The sequence below is a fragment of the Echinops telfairi genome, unplaced genomic scaffold (genome assembly GCF_000313985.2).
Source record: "Echinops telfairi isolate 266 unplaced genomic scaffold, ASM31398v2 ScPeMD7_7436;HRSCAF=8474, whole genome shotgun sequence".
NCBI classification, from domain to species: domain Eukaryota; kingdom Metazoa; phylum Chordata; class Mammalia; order Afrosoricida; family Tenrecidae; genus Echinops; species Echinops telfairi.
In genome coordinates, this window is record NW_022111336.1 from 1,663,486 (window position 1) to 1,680,362 (window position 16,877).

At 39.4% G+C, this 16,877-nt stretch overlaps 1 protein-coding gene across 1 annotated transcript in view; it reads left to right on the top strand.

Moving 5' to 3' along the window:
• The first annotated feature begins 2,414 nt into the window (after positions 1-2,414).
• IL1RAPL1 (interleukin 1 receptor accessory protein like 1) overlaps positions 2,415-16,877 on the top strand; it is a 143,028-nt gene continuing 128,565 nt past the window's right edge. Inside the window, exon 1 of the mRNA XM_045298668.1 lies at positions 2,415-2,535. Coding sequence (XP_045154603.1) covers positions 2,415-2,535 — 121 coding nt within the window. The remainder of the gene's footprint in view (positions 2,536-16,877) is intronic.

Consider the following 16,877-nt stretch of genomic DNA (forward strand, 5'->3'; position numbering starts at 1 on the left):
GCTTTACACAATTGATGTATGTATGGATTGTGATAAGAATTGTATGAGCCCCTAATAAAATGATTTAAAAAAAAGAAAGTGAAACAAAAGGTTACTCAACATGTAGGTGGAAAATCAGTGCATGCTAGTGCTCACAATTGAGGCGTGTCGTACTTGAAAATCATGAACTTAAAAACAAAGAAAACATTTTCCATGCTATTAAAGGATCCGTTCCACTGAAAGCTACAAAGCTAATAAAAATGTGAGAGGGACCGTCAGATATGGAAATAATTGCTAATGATAAGAAAGGAGGGTCAAACTCAGAACTGAATCCCTCTCAACATGTTGACAATCACTGCTAAGGCAGGACGTTGGTGGGAGATGCCCAAGAAAAAAACAGAACCAGCTATTTTCACCAAGATCATTCTACTTCACCTATAAAAACCAAGAGTCAGAACTCTTGAAGGTCACTAACATATCGCTTATTCTAAAATGGGGAAATCCTGAAGGCTTTTTACTAGGTGTACCTTACAGAAATCCAGATTCCTTATTTAGAAGCCTAAAGCACTTTTCAAAATGTCCTGTTCAAAGCAGTGGCTGAAATTTCTTGCTGAGCCTTTGTTGTGTATACCATTCCAAGTTTAAGGCCTTTGACTTTACATCATGCTGCTCAGTCATCTATCAGGTTGTGGCAAACAGGGTCTTTTTCTGCTCTGATTGCTTTTCTTGTCAGTTCTTTCTCCCATTCCTTCCCACCACTCCGATGTTCATAATTCCAGTAAATAGAGTAAATATAAGAAAGTCTTTAGTGGCTGTGACAATGCTAGCAAAAGGTTCCATTGCATTTATTAAATGCATAAGACTTCCTACTGGATTTTGTGGACTGTAATAACCAGAAAAATAACATATTATAGCCAACAAAAACCTTAAAACGGGCTCTTAGCATGCTTTTTTGTTTGTTTGGTTTTTGTTTTGTTTTTTTGCATGAGCTACTGGCTTAGATTCAAAGTCACAGAGAAATAGCTCATTGGCACTTTTCCCACAGGCCCAGGGACCACTCCTCAGGTTTACAGCAATGAAAACATAAATGACTCTTTTCACTTCGGGACCGCCAGGCTGTAGAGAAGTGATGAATGCTAAGTCAGCTTGCCAGAAACTGATTTATAAACCCGAATGTTGATTCATTAAATGAAATGGGAGATGAATCTTGTAAGATAACTAGCATCAATCATTTGAACAAGGTACTCCCTTGTAATGAATATATCCATTGAAGGGACTAAATTGCGGATCAAAAGGATTCTTGGTTTAGGGAATTAAGGAGAAGAGAAAGGAGTGGTGAGGGACATTCTCTCAAATTCTCATAGTTTAGGCCATTTGACCTCACCCCCTCTAATCAGGGAGTATTGCAGTCTGAAATTCTGGCAGCTAATGCTGGGATGATGTCATCCTCAGGGAGTGATGGCCCTTCATCTGACTTTGGTCTCTTCTTCATTCAAGCCATCCCCTTTTCCTTGGGACACCGATGTCCTGACATTGTTATCAAGATTTAGGTCAGAGTTTATCTTGCATTGATGACACTTATTCTCCTATGGATTTAGGAAACAAACTAGTAAAGAGATTTGGGAAGCACCTTAAACTCATTAGCCAGCCTTTAGATAAAGCGTTTTGGGTAGTGAATTATTTCAACTGATGAATAACCTTGTTGGTTTCAGCTAATGCTAATGCTTATTAGCTCGAATTTTTAAGAGGTGTTAGTTTCCCACGATTCATTTTAGCAACTACTTCCTGAGCTCTTCAAGAACAAGAAAACATTCCAGAAGAAGCAGAATTGAAGTCTGCAGCTCTGTGGAAGTTTGCAGAAAGCTTCAAGCAAAATCACCACCACCAAGAGCAAATAATCATGGCACAGAATTAGGATAGCATATGACACAGGATCCCTGGAGAAATAATGGTCAGCGGTTGGAAAAAACCGTCCTCTCCACTATAGAAAAATGACGCTTTCTACTCCTATAAGGATGTGCAGTTTCAGAAACCCACAGTGGCACTTCTAACCTGTCCTATACAGTGGCTATGAAATAGAATCTACTCAATGCCAGTGAGTTTGTTTCTTTAGTATGCCATAGTGAATTGTGTGTTGGGCTGCTAGCTGCAAGGTCAGCAGTTTGAAACCACCAGCTGCTCTGTGGGTGAAAGATGAGGCTTTGTCTTCCCATAAATATTTAGAGTCTCTAATACTCACAGGGGCATGTCTACTCTGTCCTCTACTGTCACGATGAGTCAGAAATGCCTTGATGGCAGGGAGTGTGGCTTTGCGTTATAAAGAAAATCTGTTTTATAAAAGGAGGCCATTACAACTAAACATCCAATCCCGATGCCTTTCGAGCTGGGCCTTCTAGGGAACATGAGGGTTGGCCAGGAGAGATGCTCTGAGCATCATGGTGAACCTCAACCTGGAGCGTGAAAAGCCTCAGGCGTGTTCAGAGACAAAATGCAATGAACTGTATTTGGAAATCGTAGAAGGACATGCCAAAGTGCTGAGCTGCCAATTAAAAACACGCAAGAAAGGCCTAAAATAAAAAAGTTACATCTCTAATATTAACTAAAACGGGTTACATTAGCTCTTGCATTTCCCCTTGCTTATTTGGATAATCTTTGAACTTCAAGAGTCAGGATAACGAAGAGCATATTAAGAAAATAAGCATAACATTGGGAGTAACTTCATTATAAGCCCTTTCAATTTTTTGTTCTAGTTATCACCAGTCATCAGTTGCTATTCTAAATGTAACCATTTGTTTTTGTTTCTGATGGTGTGTTGTTAGCAAGCGGGAACCTGTGAAATTAATGTACCGGCTCTAATTTCTGAACTTTTGGCATATCCATATTTTTCCATGCACCCAAAGGCATGGGTTATTTACTATTCTATTTTCTGATTTGACTCTATTGTAACACTGTAATTGCTGAGAAAAAAAGAGCTAGCTAGAGAGTTTGAATGACATGATAGGATGCATTTTGGATTCCTTCATTTTGAAGTAATGAAACACCATGAAACCACATTGCATTGTCCTCTGTATGGTGTGCACAGTGGAATGGCCCCTCACGCTCCCTGGCTTCCAGCCTCCTTTTCTCTTGGGGCTCTCTCTCATCTTCCTTCTCAATTTTTGAGGCAGAAAAGGTGACTTTTCGGGCTTCACCTAAATTGCCTCTGAAATGTGTCTCTAGTTAGTGACAGTCACCTTCCATTTACTTAGGAGAAAGGTTGTTCATACACTGTCCCAGGCTCTTTCACTGGCGTAAGTAGCTTACAAGCGTGACAATTATGTGAGGGCATCAAAGACTTTCTGTGGCTTTTCCTTTACGCTAACTTCAAAGAACACATCCCCTTTCTGTACCTCAGCGCCGAGGGCTATGGAGTCCGAGTGACCACGGCAGGGTGACTTTAACCTATGAGACAGAGGCTTCTTAAGATGAAGTTGGGAAGGTGTTGAAAAGGTTAGAGGCACTTTAGCATTAAATGATCCATATTACATATTTTTTCTTGTAACCTGCTAAATTGGCAGAGGTTTGGGCAAAATGCTGTTCATTAGAATTGGCATGGCACCCAAAGACAGGCTTGTGGGCTAGCATGGCTCAGGAGTCAGATTTGTCACATTTGAATTCCAGTTCCCTCTGTTTACTAACTGACTTGACAGTGATTTACTTTTCTACTTTCGGATGGATTTTTCTCACTTATCTAGAGAAAATCTTAATGCATGCCTGCTATAGTAGTCTTTGACTACTAATCAAACGGCTCAAATTTAACCAGTGACCTGAACATAAGGCCAGTGATCTGCTTCAATAATTGTTACAGCCAAGAGAACCTTGGGGACCAGTTCGACTCTCTAAGACATGATTTGGAATGAGCTCTACAGCAAGGTGTTGGGTTTAATATGGTATCCCTAGGTACCACTCCATTGGATCTGACTCATAGCAACTCTGTGTACAAAAAACCCCAACACCGTCCAGTCTTGTACCATCCTCACAATTGTTTTATGTTTGAGCCCATTGTTGCAGCCACTAGGTCACTCTATCCCATTGAAGGTCTATCTCTTCTTTTCCACTGCAACTGCTATTTTACCAAGCAAGATGTTTTGTTTTGTTTTTCCAGAACCTGGTCTCTCCTGATCATGTTCAAAGTGGGTGAAATAAAGTCTCACCATCGCCCCGTTCCAAGGAATATTCTGATTATATTTCTTCCAAGACAGATTTGTTTGCACTTTTGGAAGTCCATAGTACTTTCAAAATTCTTTGCTAGAACCACAAATCAGATATGTTGGTTCTTCCTTGGTCTTCCTTGTTAAATATAGAACTTTCACATACATATGAAGTGATTGAAATTACCATGTGTGTTAGACTGGGTTTACTAGAGAAACAAATCCAGGGACATTCATACATGTATAGGCAGGAGCTTTATTTGGAAGAACAATTGTATATTAAAAACACATCTGGGGGAGGGAGGGGGAAGAATTGGGGAGCTGATATCATGGGTTCAAGTTTGAAAATTATTATGGCGGCATATGTGAAAAAGTGCTTGGTACACTGGATGAATATATGGATTGTGACAAGAGATGTAAGATTCCCCAATAAAAGTGTTTGTTTTTTTTAAAGAAAGAAAATGAAAGCATCCCAGCCCACTTCAGATCAAGTTTTTAAGTCTGGTATTAGCCCATATGTCCAATACTAATCCACAAATTCCTCTTCAGACTCATGCAGTAAATTCAATGATGCTGAATGCATGAAGATCACAGGCCAGTGGGTAGAAAGTCTTGTGGGTTTAATGGCGGTGGAAGCATCTTAGTGCTGGGCATGGGTCTCCACATGGGTCCTCCAACTCTCTAAGTTCCTCAGTAGCAGGAAAGTGAAGCAGAGAGAGGGGTTTCTTGAAGGTCTCAGCAAATTTCCATGTGACTTGTCAAAAGGAAGACAAAGGCAGAGAGAGGAAATTCCCAGAATCCTCAAGAGAAGGCCAGGCCCACAAGAAGGAATCATCAGGCTGTGACCTGATTGACAAACTAGACCTTCACTCTTAATACCCTCAAGTTGACATGAGATTATGTAACTACCACATCATGGTAGTAATTATTCAATTATGTCACGTGTATAAAACATCAGTAAAATGCCTAGCATGAACAAGAAATACATGGTCAGTCCTATTAAAAAGGGGAGAATTTGTTTCTCTATGTTGTTAGGTGTCTTCAAGTGGTTCTAAAGCACAGTGACCCTATCTATGCACCACACATTGAGACGTTATCCTGCACCATCCTCACAGTCAATTCTATATTTGAGCCCATGGTTTTATCTGATTTGTCCTCCCATCTCATTGAAGATTTTCTTCTTTTTGACCGACTCTCTTTTTTTGTCATTTATCTATATTCACTGCCATTGAGTTGATTCCAACTCATAGCAAAAATGCCCTTGTGGGTTTCTAAGACTATCACTCTTTACAGTAGTAGAAATACACCCCTTTTTCCTGCAGTGCGGGCTGGTGGATTAGAACTGCTGACCTTGTGGTTTGCAGCCCAACACATAACACACTGTGTCACAGGACTCCTTTTCTATAGCATCTATTTATTCATTTCAAGCATTTGTATATCTTTTTAAATCTGCCTTTGTCAACTATAGGATATGCATAGCTACTATTGAGACACCATTGGAATATATCCTCTATCCTATACAGTAAAGACACAGAAAGATAGGTGAATTTAGGAAATTGTTATTTAAACTGTAATGGGGGAAAAATAGCAAAAACAAAATTACTAGATCACAAAGACAGTATTCGCACAGGGCTTTGCATATACTACTCCGGGTAGTGAGTTTTTATTAGTAGGAAGAGTGTCCTTTCATTTCTGTGTAGGAGCAGATCCATGAAAGTATTTTGGTATATGAGACCAAACCAAAAAAGCAAACTCATTGCCATTAAGTTGATGCCAACTCATAGAGACCCTATAAGGTAGACCTGCCCCCATGAGTTTCTGAGACTCTTTACACAGCTCCTTTACACAGCTCCTGTGTAAAGGACAGATACTAATTCATTCTTACATCTGGAAGTGTGAGAAGGCTTTAAAGATCGTGGGAGATTCTTGTTATTGTTCAGTTCCACTTTTCCCTGAACTTTTTGAAACCCCATTGTGTACTCCATTTTTACTAAGGTCACACTAACTAATTGGTAATTTTCAGGTATGATAGGGATATTTAAGGTCTTTATGAGGAGTCTTGGTGGTATTGTAGGTATAGTTGGGCTGACAACTGGAAGACGAATAGTTTGAAATCACTAGCTACAGCTCAGGAGAAAGAGTTACAACCTCCATTAATTCATTTTCTTAGGTACCTTATCTGTGGGTAGGGTTTTTTGTAATCCTAGTCAATCATTTGTGGGTCTTCATGGGGGCTTATTCTCCATTGGGGTGTCTTCAATGGATTTTCGACTTTCACTGTCATCATAACCTGCTGCAAACTGAGTGCTCAGAATTTAAGCTCTAATCCTTTTCCGTCCTCGGATCTTGGCTTTTGTTATTTACAATCCTTGGCTCACCCAATCCTTGGTTCTCCCGTGTGGGTGCAGCTATCACTTCACAAGATGGATGCTTGTTTTAAGACGAGCTTTTTAAGACCTCAGATGCTATTCTTTCCGACAGCAAGGCCTCATCTGATTTTTTCACCACACTTTGCTATAGCACTCCTATCTTCATTGATCTATTCGGGGGGAGGGGGGGTAAGTATTGAGCAGGGTTGCATTATAAGTGTGAGGGGGTACCCCCCAAAATCAGAATTTTTTTTTCAAAACTACGTATTTAATTAAAAAATAAAAAATAAAACAACCTTGTCACCTTCAAAGTACTCTCCATCACACTTAATACATTTGTCAAATCTGTAATTCCATTCCTGGAAACATTTTTCAAACTCATGTGTTTAAATGGTTGACAGCATCGTCCTTGTTTTTTTATTTTCTTCACCTCTTCTACATCATCAATTCACTGTCCTTTCATATTCCTCTTCATTCTCAGAAACAAAAAATACATCTCACAGAGACAGGTCAGGAGAGTAAGGTTCATGGGGCAAGAGCACCATGCTGTTTTTTGCCACAAACTGGCTCACGGAGATGGCTGCGTGAACCATCTCCTGTCTGCCAAATCAGGCCTTTGTTTGGTTGCACTTTGTTACACTCTTTTCAGAACCTCTGAGTAGAAAGCTTGATGAAAGTCTGACCTGGTGGAATGAACTCCAGATGCACTGAGAGTCAACATTTTCATTCGTTTGGAACTTGACGGACATCCAGAATGAGGTTTGTCATCAATTGACATTTCATCGTTTTTTGAAATGGGGAAACCACTCATACACTTGAGTTTTCCCATAGTGCTGCCCTTGCAATCTGTGTTCCAAATCACAACAGTTTCTGCGGCATCTTTCCTGAGCAGAAACAAAATGTCAGTCTTACGCGGTTCTCTTAAATAGGCCATCACAAAAAATGAGGTTCAAGCCAAACTGCTTCTGCAGAAAAATTCTGTTACCAGAAAGAACCTTCCTAGGCAACGCCAGAGCACTAACTCGCAGTGAGGAACTGGATGCTTGCCCAGTGAGAAAATGTATACTATGAAAGCTGCGCCCAGTGGACCTTTTTCTGTTTTTATTTTGGGCAGGTACCCCCTCATACATCAGAGAAAGAATTATTCCAGATATAGTTAAAAAATTAACATCAACTCATTTATTCTCGTTTAATCCGTTTTTAATTTATTCTGTTTATTAGTATTATTTTCTGCTTTCTTTTGGATTGAAATACACTATAACTAATATCACAAAACAAATTGCATAGAAATTGTGGAATGAAAATCTAATCTACGGTGTAAGCTTTCACTGAAAACACAATAAAAATGATATAGAACGAGTTAGTCTCAGCAGTCCACAAGGGTAATTCTGGAATCTACTTGATGGTGCAGTGAGTTTTGATTTTTTGAAAGTTTTTTGGGTTTTTTTTTAGTCATTCACTCAAGACTAGATGTAGAGTTCTGGGGCTTTGATCCCACCCACGAACTTTCCAACAAGCAGTTGTTCTTTATAACAGGCTAGGAAGGATAAGACTTTATGTAAGATTTTATGATCCCCTGTTTTCGCAAGGGTAAATAATACTGCAACGGCAGTGAGGGTGGAAATGATGTGGTACAGAGAAGTGGAACTCTTAAAATAATACTATCTTCTTAACTTGAAATTTAATATTTTGGATACCCAAATTTTAAGGTACTAAATTAATCCCCCAGTCACTGTGTTATTCACCTATGCCTCCTCGTGGATTTGTTGTGGAGGATTAAAGCACATAGTATAACATCTGCCTTCTGTAATTGCTCACACAATGAAAGCTATTCTTATTTAACTGCTTCTGAAAGTATATGGGGTTTTTGGTCCACCATAGCAGTGTTATTTTCCCACCACCACTACCTCAATCCCCTCTGGGACACAGATTCCTGGAGGGAATGAACTGAGCACTATGCATCCTCTCTCTCTTAAAAAAGTACATATATCTACATGCATACAACCTGCACAATGCTCATACACAGTTTAGGAAGTTTGCCTAGTCCGTGAATTGGGAATCTTGGGACTTCAGGTTAGGAACTCTGGCACTAGTTTGGAAACTCCTCTTTCTTTTTATTGTTTTCAAGAAATAGATTCCAAAAGTAAACAACAAGAACAGAAATAATGAGAACATTTACATATTGTGAGGAATCTAACGCATGTCACTAAACAACTTGGGTAGAAATGGTTGGATTGGAGCCTAAACTGCACTGAAAACACAAAGCTATATAACTTTTTTAAAGAAAAAGGAAGATATTCTGAGTACCTGAGATTTGATTTTAAGTTTTTGTGTTTTTTTATAATGTGAACCCACTCTAGGCGATGGTCCTAAATGAATCCATTCTCTTGGCTCAAGATCGCAGAATCCCTGACACTCTGGGTACCCTACAGCTAGCCTAAGAGTACTTCGCAGAGTAGAAGGGACAAGGTGAAAGCATTAGCCATTCTTCTGAGGTCATCAACAATTAGTTGCTGTACAGTGATTTTTGCATTCAAAAGTGTTCCATATTTAATTAAATCATATACCATGAGAAGCCCTGGTGTTATAGTGGGCTACGCACTGAGCTACCAACCACAAGGTCAGTGGTTTAGGAAAAAAGATGAGGCTATCTACTCTTGTAAAGATTTTAAAGTCTCAAAACCCAAAGGGGCAGTACTACTCTGTTCTGTAAGGTCAGTGAGTCGGATTCGACTCATTAACAATGATTTGGGGGTTTTGTTTGTTTATATGTACACCGTGTACTGTATTTAATATTCCCAGAACTTCTGAGGCAGCATCTCATAATCAATCATTAATATTTCTGCAGGAAAGTATACAAATAGTCACACTAAGTGGACTAAATAAACATCATAATTAGCCAAGGAATCCTGGTAGCCACATACCTTAAGTGTTGGGATACTAACCTCAAGATCATTGGATGGAACCTACCAACTGCTCCATGGGAGAGAGAAGGGGCAGTTTCCTAACTTAATGATTTACAACCTGAGAAACCACAAGGGCCAGTTCTACTCTGCCCTATAAGTTTCACTATGAGTTAGAATCAACTCAATGGCAGTAGGCTTTTTGGTTTGATTTTTAACTAACCTCGTAGAGCCCAGGTGGTGTAGTGGTTATTTGTTGGGCTGCAATACTTATGGTTGGCTGTTTGAAACCCCGGCAGCTGCGCAGGCCAAGCGAAAGACTGGGCTTTCTACTTCTGGAAATGGTTAGTCTCTGAAATCCACAGGGGGTCGCTATGAATCAGCATTGACTCTATAGCAGCAAGGGTAGAGTTTCAGGAAAATTTTGCAACCAAATCAGTTCCATTACAACAAACAAACAAACAAACAAAACCAACATTCCCTCTTTACAGATTGTGGGAATTCAAAATTGTCCAGGGAATTAGTATCAAAGTCTATTTCTTCTTATTTTTCCACTGCACCTATGTTGTGGACCAGAAACAGCCCTAGACTGATATTCTGCCATTTACCAAGGTGAATAATTTATGAATTTGTGAGTTGCATAAACACAGTTATAACTACACATACATTCATATACATAAACACACATAGAGGTAACATTATGTTGACCATTATATGCAATCTTTCTTTTAGCAGCATTTAACAATGTATCCCGGTAGATCTACTTAAGGTAATATAAATTGCTTGCTTCTCCCAATGTGATCATATAAATCTTGGGAAAAAGACATGAAAAGCACAGCTGAAAATTAGCAACCCATCTCTGCAATGACATCTTTTTTATGCAAAGAGAAAATGAATCGAGCACTTGGATCTGGAGTTCCATTCAGCTTCACTGCAAATAATCTTGCCCTCACATTGCACACCATGAGCTCACTGCTAAGAAAAGCAAGGAGGTTGAAGAAAATAAGTCTGTCTACCCTTAAACGACCCTTCGGATTTACAATGGTGAAAGGGAAAGACACCTCCAAAGGTTGAGCCCTCTCGAAAACACGAAAGGAAATGCAGAACACAACCACGCAAATCAAATCGCGATGTCCCCGTATGTTTGTCCATTGGTTCTAGTCTAGTCAAAGCATTGCTAAAATAAAAGTTTTATCAGTTTGAAGATGCTAAAGGCTGTTGATTCCTTCATTTTTAAGGAAAATCGAACTTCTCTGTATGGAGAATAACATCGTCATTCTGCTTCTTTCATCTTCAATCGATCGGGAATTGATTGTCTGCTACTGGTACTCCAAAACGGGCTTTGTGCTTTGTCGAAATCTAAGATGAGCACTAAAATGCCCTTGACGAATTTACAACCTAGTTGGAAAATGACACTAGGTCTCCGTGGAGAAAAAGAGCACATGGTGCGCCATAAAGTGTTTGGCATGTGATATAGGCTCTGTATATCATCAGTTGCTTAAATATCATAAATTCACAGCCACTGATCCAGTACATCTGAATGTGTATTTCTAAATTTAGGCCCTATTCAGACCCTGGGACCATATGTCTTTTGAGGTGGGGGGGAGTGGTGGAGACACAGTGAGAGAGAGAGAAATAAGTTATGTTAAAACATATTCAATTCACATTCTGTAATTCAAGAGTGTCCAAATACCAGCAATATCATATTATTAGTTATAAAGTTGTGATCTAGGATATATTGCCTTCGGTCAGTTACTTTCTTCTTCTTTTAATGACCTTGATTCTTAGACTTCTTGTCTGAGAACACCTGGCCCCACTAGCGCCCAATGGATTAGTCTTTAGATATGAATGTGCCTCCAGACTTTCCCAATGTTCAAGTCCCATATTGGGCTAATGGGTCTTGTATCTGCCTACTCTCTCCGCAAGACTCGGCCGACTCCTAAATGCAGTGTGTCTGTAGTTTGTGCGCCCTCATCTTAACCCCAGCCTGGAGTGACATCACAAGGGATCACCAACCAAGTGTTATTGGAACACAACCATGAGCATGCCACGGAAATGTGCTCACCCCTACAGTCATGTTTTCACCCCAGGTGGACAGTTTTCATGCTACCCTCTTCAGCTGCAGTTGACGCTCCAAATCAATCGAACCTTCCAGAAGTTTGGGTTGGTTTTTTTTTTCCGTTTAGCTATCTTGAAGTAGCTTAGTTCCTTGTACACCTGCACTATTTCTCTAATCAAAAATAGCCACTTGTCTCTTTAAACTGGCTGCTTTTCTACTCATTTTACATGCTCCATGGACAATCTCATTGGCTGCATTAACATATACTGATGGCCCTTGAAACTCTCCATCTAGCCCAGCATTTAGTTTTCAACTGCCATCTTGGCCTGGAGGTGTCACAAGGATCACACGCTCAACTGCTTCTCTTCCTGTTTGTTTGTTTTTTTGTCTCAGTTGGTGACACAATTGAGTCATCTTAATTAGAACATTAGAATTCATCTAGATCCTTCCCTTTCTCTTGCCTCCTGATGATGCTGGGATCACATCACAATTGACAAAGAAGTATTCAAAAGGACATTAAACAGTCATTTAATGTCTTCTAAAATGATATTTTAAATTACATCTATTTTATGCCCTTTTAATAGCTTGGGAGCTTGACTAAAAGGCCTTTTGCCAAAAAACGAGCATCATTGAGAGTATTGTATGTGAGTAGTGAGGTCTGGAAATGATACAAGTTATGAGCAAATCCTAATTGTTATTTATGAACTAAAGTTCTGACAAATAAATTTGAAAAAGTTAGTTTGACTAACTTTGTGAAGTATATAATTATTTTAATATATTGAAAATGGCTTAGTTTTGAATCAGTATACCTCACAAAAAATAGCAAGCTTGGCATTCTCGATCAAATCAACATCACAGTAGACATGTTTTGAGAAGCTCCAAAGACCAGTGACATTAACAATATGATGTGGAGAAATTCATTGTTCTCGGTCCAAAAGTGTGTATAATGAAGGAGTGTAAAGAAAACATGTAAAATCCCAACCACTGCCATCGAGTCCATCCCAATTCAGAGCGACCCTGCACAGTACTTCTAAGACTGCAGATTTTTTGCTGAAGCAGACAGCCTCATCTTTCTTCCATGGAGTGGCTGGTGGATTTGAACTGCCAACTACTGGTTAGCAGTCCAATGCCTAAAAGTTATGCAAACCGTAACAATAATACGTTGAAGCCTATGCCATGCACTATAAAAACCAGTGGTGACTTGCTTACACCAAAAACGGACATCCTCCCTTGAGCACTACCATTTTTTTTAAAACTGGCTTTTGCAATATTCTGATTTAAACATTTTCTAAAATCCTGCACAGGTAAAACACTGAAGGAGGAGGACAAAAAAGATAAATTAATGGACTATTCATAGTCTGAAAATTTTCCAGAAGAGTTTGTTTTTGTTTTTTTGTTAAATGTTTCTAGGGAGTCGAGAAGTTAATGTGGATTTCGCTTTTTAAGTGTCTGTGGATGGAAATGACCTTTGACAAATACTCTTTAATTTCCTTAACAGAGTGGACAAAATAATTCTTCTTAGTGAATAAAAAATATGATCATCTCAAATATAGCGATTTTGAGGGGAAAACAAGCACAAGAAATGCTATAGAATGAAGAGACATTGGTCGCTTTGTCTTTGCTTTGTATTCTTTCTAAGAAGATCTTGACATTCAAATCATGGGGCTGGGAGGGGTGGCTTTTAAAAATCACTATTTTCAAGTACAGACTTCAGGCATCTGTATTTTCATGAACTCTCCTGAGGACTCTAATCTGCAGTCATGCTTGAGAACCACTGCAACCGCTGATCTAGCAGGGAACCCGCAAGGAAGACTTGGACAAAACAAGCCGGAAGGAGGTATCGCATGCTAACCTAGCTGTCGCTTTATCAGCTGAAACTGGTCAAATTAATAGGAACATCGTAACTAAACTAAGCCTAAATCAAGCCCACAGGGTGGATTTTGAGTCCTAGCCACCCTATAGGACAGGATAGAACTGCCCTTGTGAGTTTCAAAGGCTGTCGGTCTATACTGGAACAGAAAGACACACTATTCTCCCTCTGATAACCTAGTGAGTTTGAACTGCTAACCTTGCAGTTAGCAGTCCAATGCGTAACTCACAATGCCACCAGGGCTCCTCAAATAAACCCAGGCAGCCCCATTTCCTTGGCAATAAAAAATAAGGCAGAAATGGGGATGAAAAATTTGTCAATGATTATGTGTTGGGGTGGGGGGTATTGAACAACATAATTAGTGTAATTGATGTTGCTAGCTCCTACACTCAAAAAGGTTGCATTGGCAAACATCATTTTATAGATATTTTCCCCCAACAATTAAAAAAACACTCAAGCGGCCTGGATTTCACGAGTTCAAAAAATACCACTTGTGACAGCATTTCGAAGGGACTAGAACTGAAGAGGTGTTCCTGGGTGGCACAACAGTTAAGTGCTCACCTCGTAGCTGGATGATTGGCAGTTCAAACCCACCTAGAGGCACCTTGGAAGACAAGGCTGATCACTGAGTTCAGAAAGGTCCGTCTTGAAAACTCAATGCCACAGTTCGAATCCACACGCAGGGGCGTCAGCATGGACTCAAAAGCAATGACAACCAACCACAGCTTTAAAATGACAGTGAGAGGAAATGAAAAAAGGAAGAAGAAAGCAAAACAAACCTGTCCCTAGCTAGTAAATCCCTGATGTGATATTTCCTCTTTTAGCATCAACCTGAAATGTTTAGTCTTGGTCCACTCATAACCATAAATTCACTGAAACTCATTTAAAATAATCTACGCATTTGAGAAGACAGTCGTATGGCAAGTCATGTATGAGCCTGAATATGGGTGGTTGATTTCCAAAGCTCTTAGTTCTTAGTGTCAGCAAATATACTTTCTTCTCTTACAAAATTCAGGTACTGTTTATTGCATGCATGGCACTTTTAGGTGTGAAAAGGTACCTCTCCCATTCCTAAAATGTGCAAGTTCCTTGGTGTATGAAATGGAAAGCTACAGTTGGTTATAAAACATGATGGATGATTTAGGTGGCTGCATTCAGCAGTAAGCAAATAAACGCTGAGCTTGGCAGAAACTACCATAGGCAAAACATGCAAGTGATTTACTAGCATTCGAAAGCACAGGAGATTTGTAATGCATGAGCCCCTCAGGCCCATCACTCCTCTCCAGTAATGGGAAACAATATTTTGGTGAAAAATGACACGTTTAATTTCAACTTTATGTTGTAAAACAAAAAGGCAGCCTAATTTTCATTTTATTGTCTGTGGGTTTTTTTTCCCCATGAAGTATATTATGCATCTTATTGGAAGAAGAAGCCATTCCTTAAGAAGCAGAAACCATACAGTATGTTAGAAACAATATTTATGGGTAGACACTTATTATTGACTGCAGGTTTGCACATGGTTGGTGAGATACAAATGTAAAACTCAGAATGCTGTGTGACAAAACTGTTGTATGCTGCTGAGAGACTCTCCAGAGAACTGTTTCTCAGAATTTAGTACCCTTTAAGGCAAATCCAGGTGATTGCTATGGTTACCTATGGATCCTGAAAATAGTTGAGAGAGAGAGAGAAAGGAAAGAGGAGGAGGAGGAGGAGAAGAAAAGAAGGAGCAATGTATGTTACCCACTGAACTGAGGGTTGAAAAAAATACAATTACCAAAGACCAAGAAGTCAAATCCCATGAACTCATGATACCTAATGTGAATGCCTTAGGCGGTCCGCATCTCTTTGGAGGAGCCTATGAAATACCTGTTTTGCAATTGTGGTATGAGAGATAAATAACATCTTTCAAGGCACTTTGAAAATAGAGTCTGCATTTTAGGATAAATGTTAAAAAATAATGATGATGATGGAATAGCTGACACACTGAAACCTTTAAATAGATCAGAGTACCTTTCTAATTACGGGTGGAGTTTTATTCGGTTTAAGTGTAATTAGAAAGCAACCATGTTCCTTTAGTTCGAAAGTTAATTAGATTATGACCTCTTTTCCTCTCTTATTGTCTTGGACTTCAGGCCAGAAGTAAATTACAAATCCCACCACCTACGTGTCTATAGCCCCCCCCCCACAAATAAGAATGGTTAAACATAAAAAGAATTATGAGAAATAATATTAAAATTCATAAGTCAGATAAAGCCTCCAAAAGCTATGAACTGGCTTTCCCATTAGAGAAAATTTTATGTGAGATAAATGAAGAAGATACATTTCCTGAATGAGCTTATAGGGTAAGGTCCAGGAATGTAGTTTCCAGAATGGCTCTTCTTTGGTTTTGTTCCATTTTTCTTCCAGTGGCTTCATGCAGACCACCTGAAGGGCTTGTTAAAACATATTTCTGGGCTCCACCCTTAGTGCTTCTGAATTATTAAATCTAGGGTGGGACTTGAGAATTTACCTCGCAAGTTTCTAGGTGATGCTGATGGCGTTGCGTGTCTGGGGACCATACTTCTAGAGCCACTGTCAGAAGAGCAAACAAATCTACCTTGGAAGAAATATAGCCAGAATGCCCCGTAGATGCAAGGATGGCAAGATGTGATCTCACTTGTACTTTGGACAAGTTATCTGGAGAGACCAGTTCAAAATTACATCGTGCTAAAATGGATGGGAAGCTGCTGGACACTCACCCTCATGAAGGAAACACAGAAGATATGGGTGCTAAAGCAAAGTGTGGCTAAGGAAGTGCATGGTGCCTGGATTTCAGATAGAATAGCATTAGGTGTCTTAAAGGCTTGTTTCCAAACAAGCAACCATCTAAGTGAGACTTCAACTAAGTCCACAAGGAAGAAGCACACCAACATCTGTGATCCAAGGATTTAAGTTATATATAATTCAAGTCTGAAAGAGGGAACAGTGTCAGAGCTTCAATTGTGAGATTCTGGAAACCCAAGATATATTTGCAGGCTCTACACAGGGAATGCACCACCAGTGGATTCCTTCTAACCATAGTTGAGGGATGGGGATAATCTGGTTATCAGAGAGAGAGAGATGACTATAGTAGATTCAAATGATAAATATGACTTTAATTGTTAAAACCTTGTCACTTGATCTCCCCTCTGTTTCACTTTGGGCTTGATCTGATTTTTATTATGTGTGTGTGTTTTTGAAATGAGGGTTATCTCTGTTATATTGTGCCATTGTCGGTAGCCTTCTTGACCCTTCATTATGTGTATGTTTATGTTTTCCAGTGTATGAAAACCAGGATAGGTGAATCTATAGGTATGGTGGGGGGATATGGGGGACCTGAGATCAAAAAATTCAAGAAGGAAGAAAATGTTTCCAAACTCCTTGTGATATAAATTCTATAATACTACTTGATGTGATTGAAATGTGGAATGGTATGATGTCTGGATTAGCTGCTAATAAAATGGTTTTGGGGGAAAATAGATGGGCAGC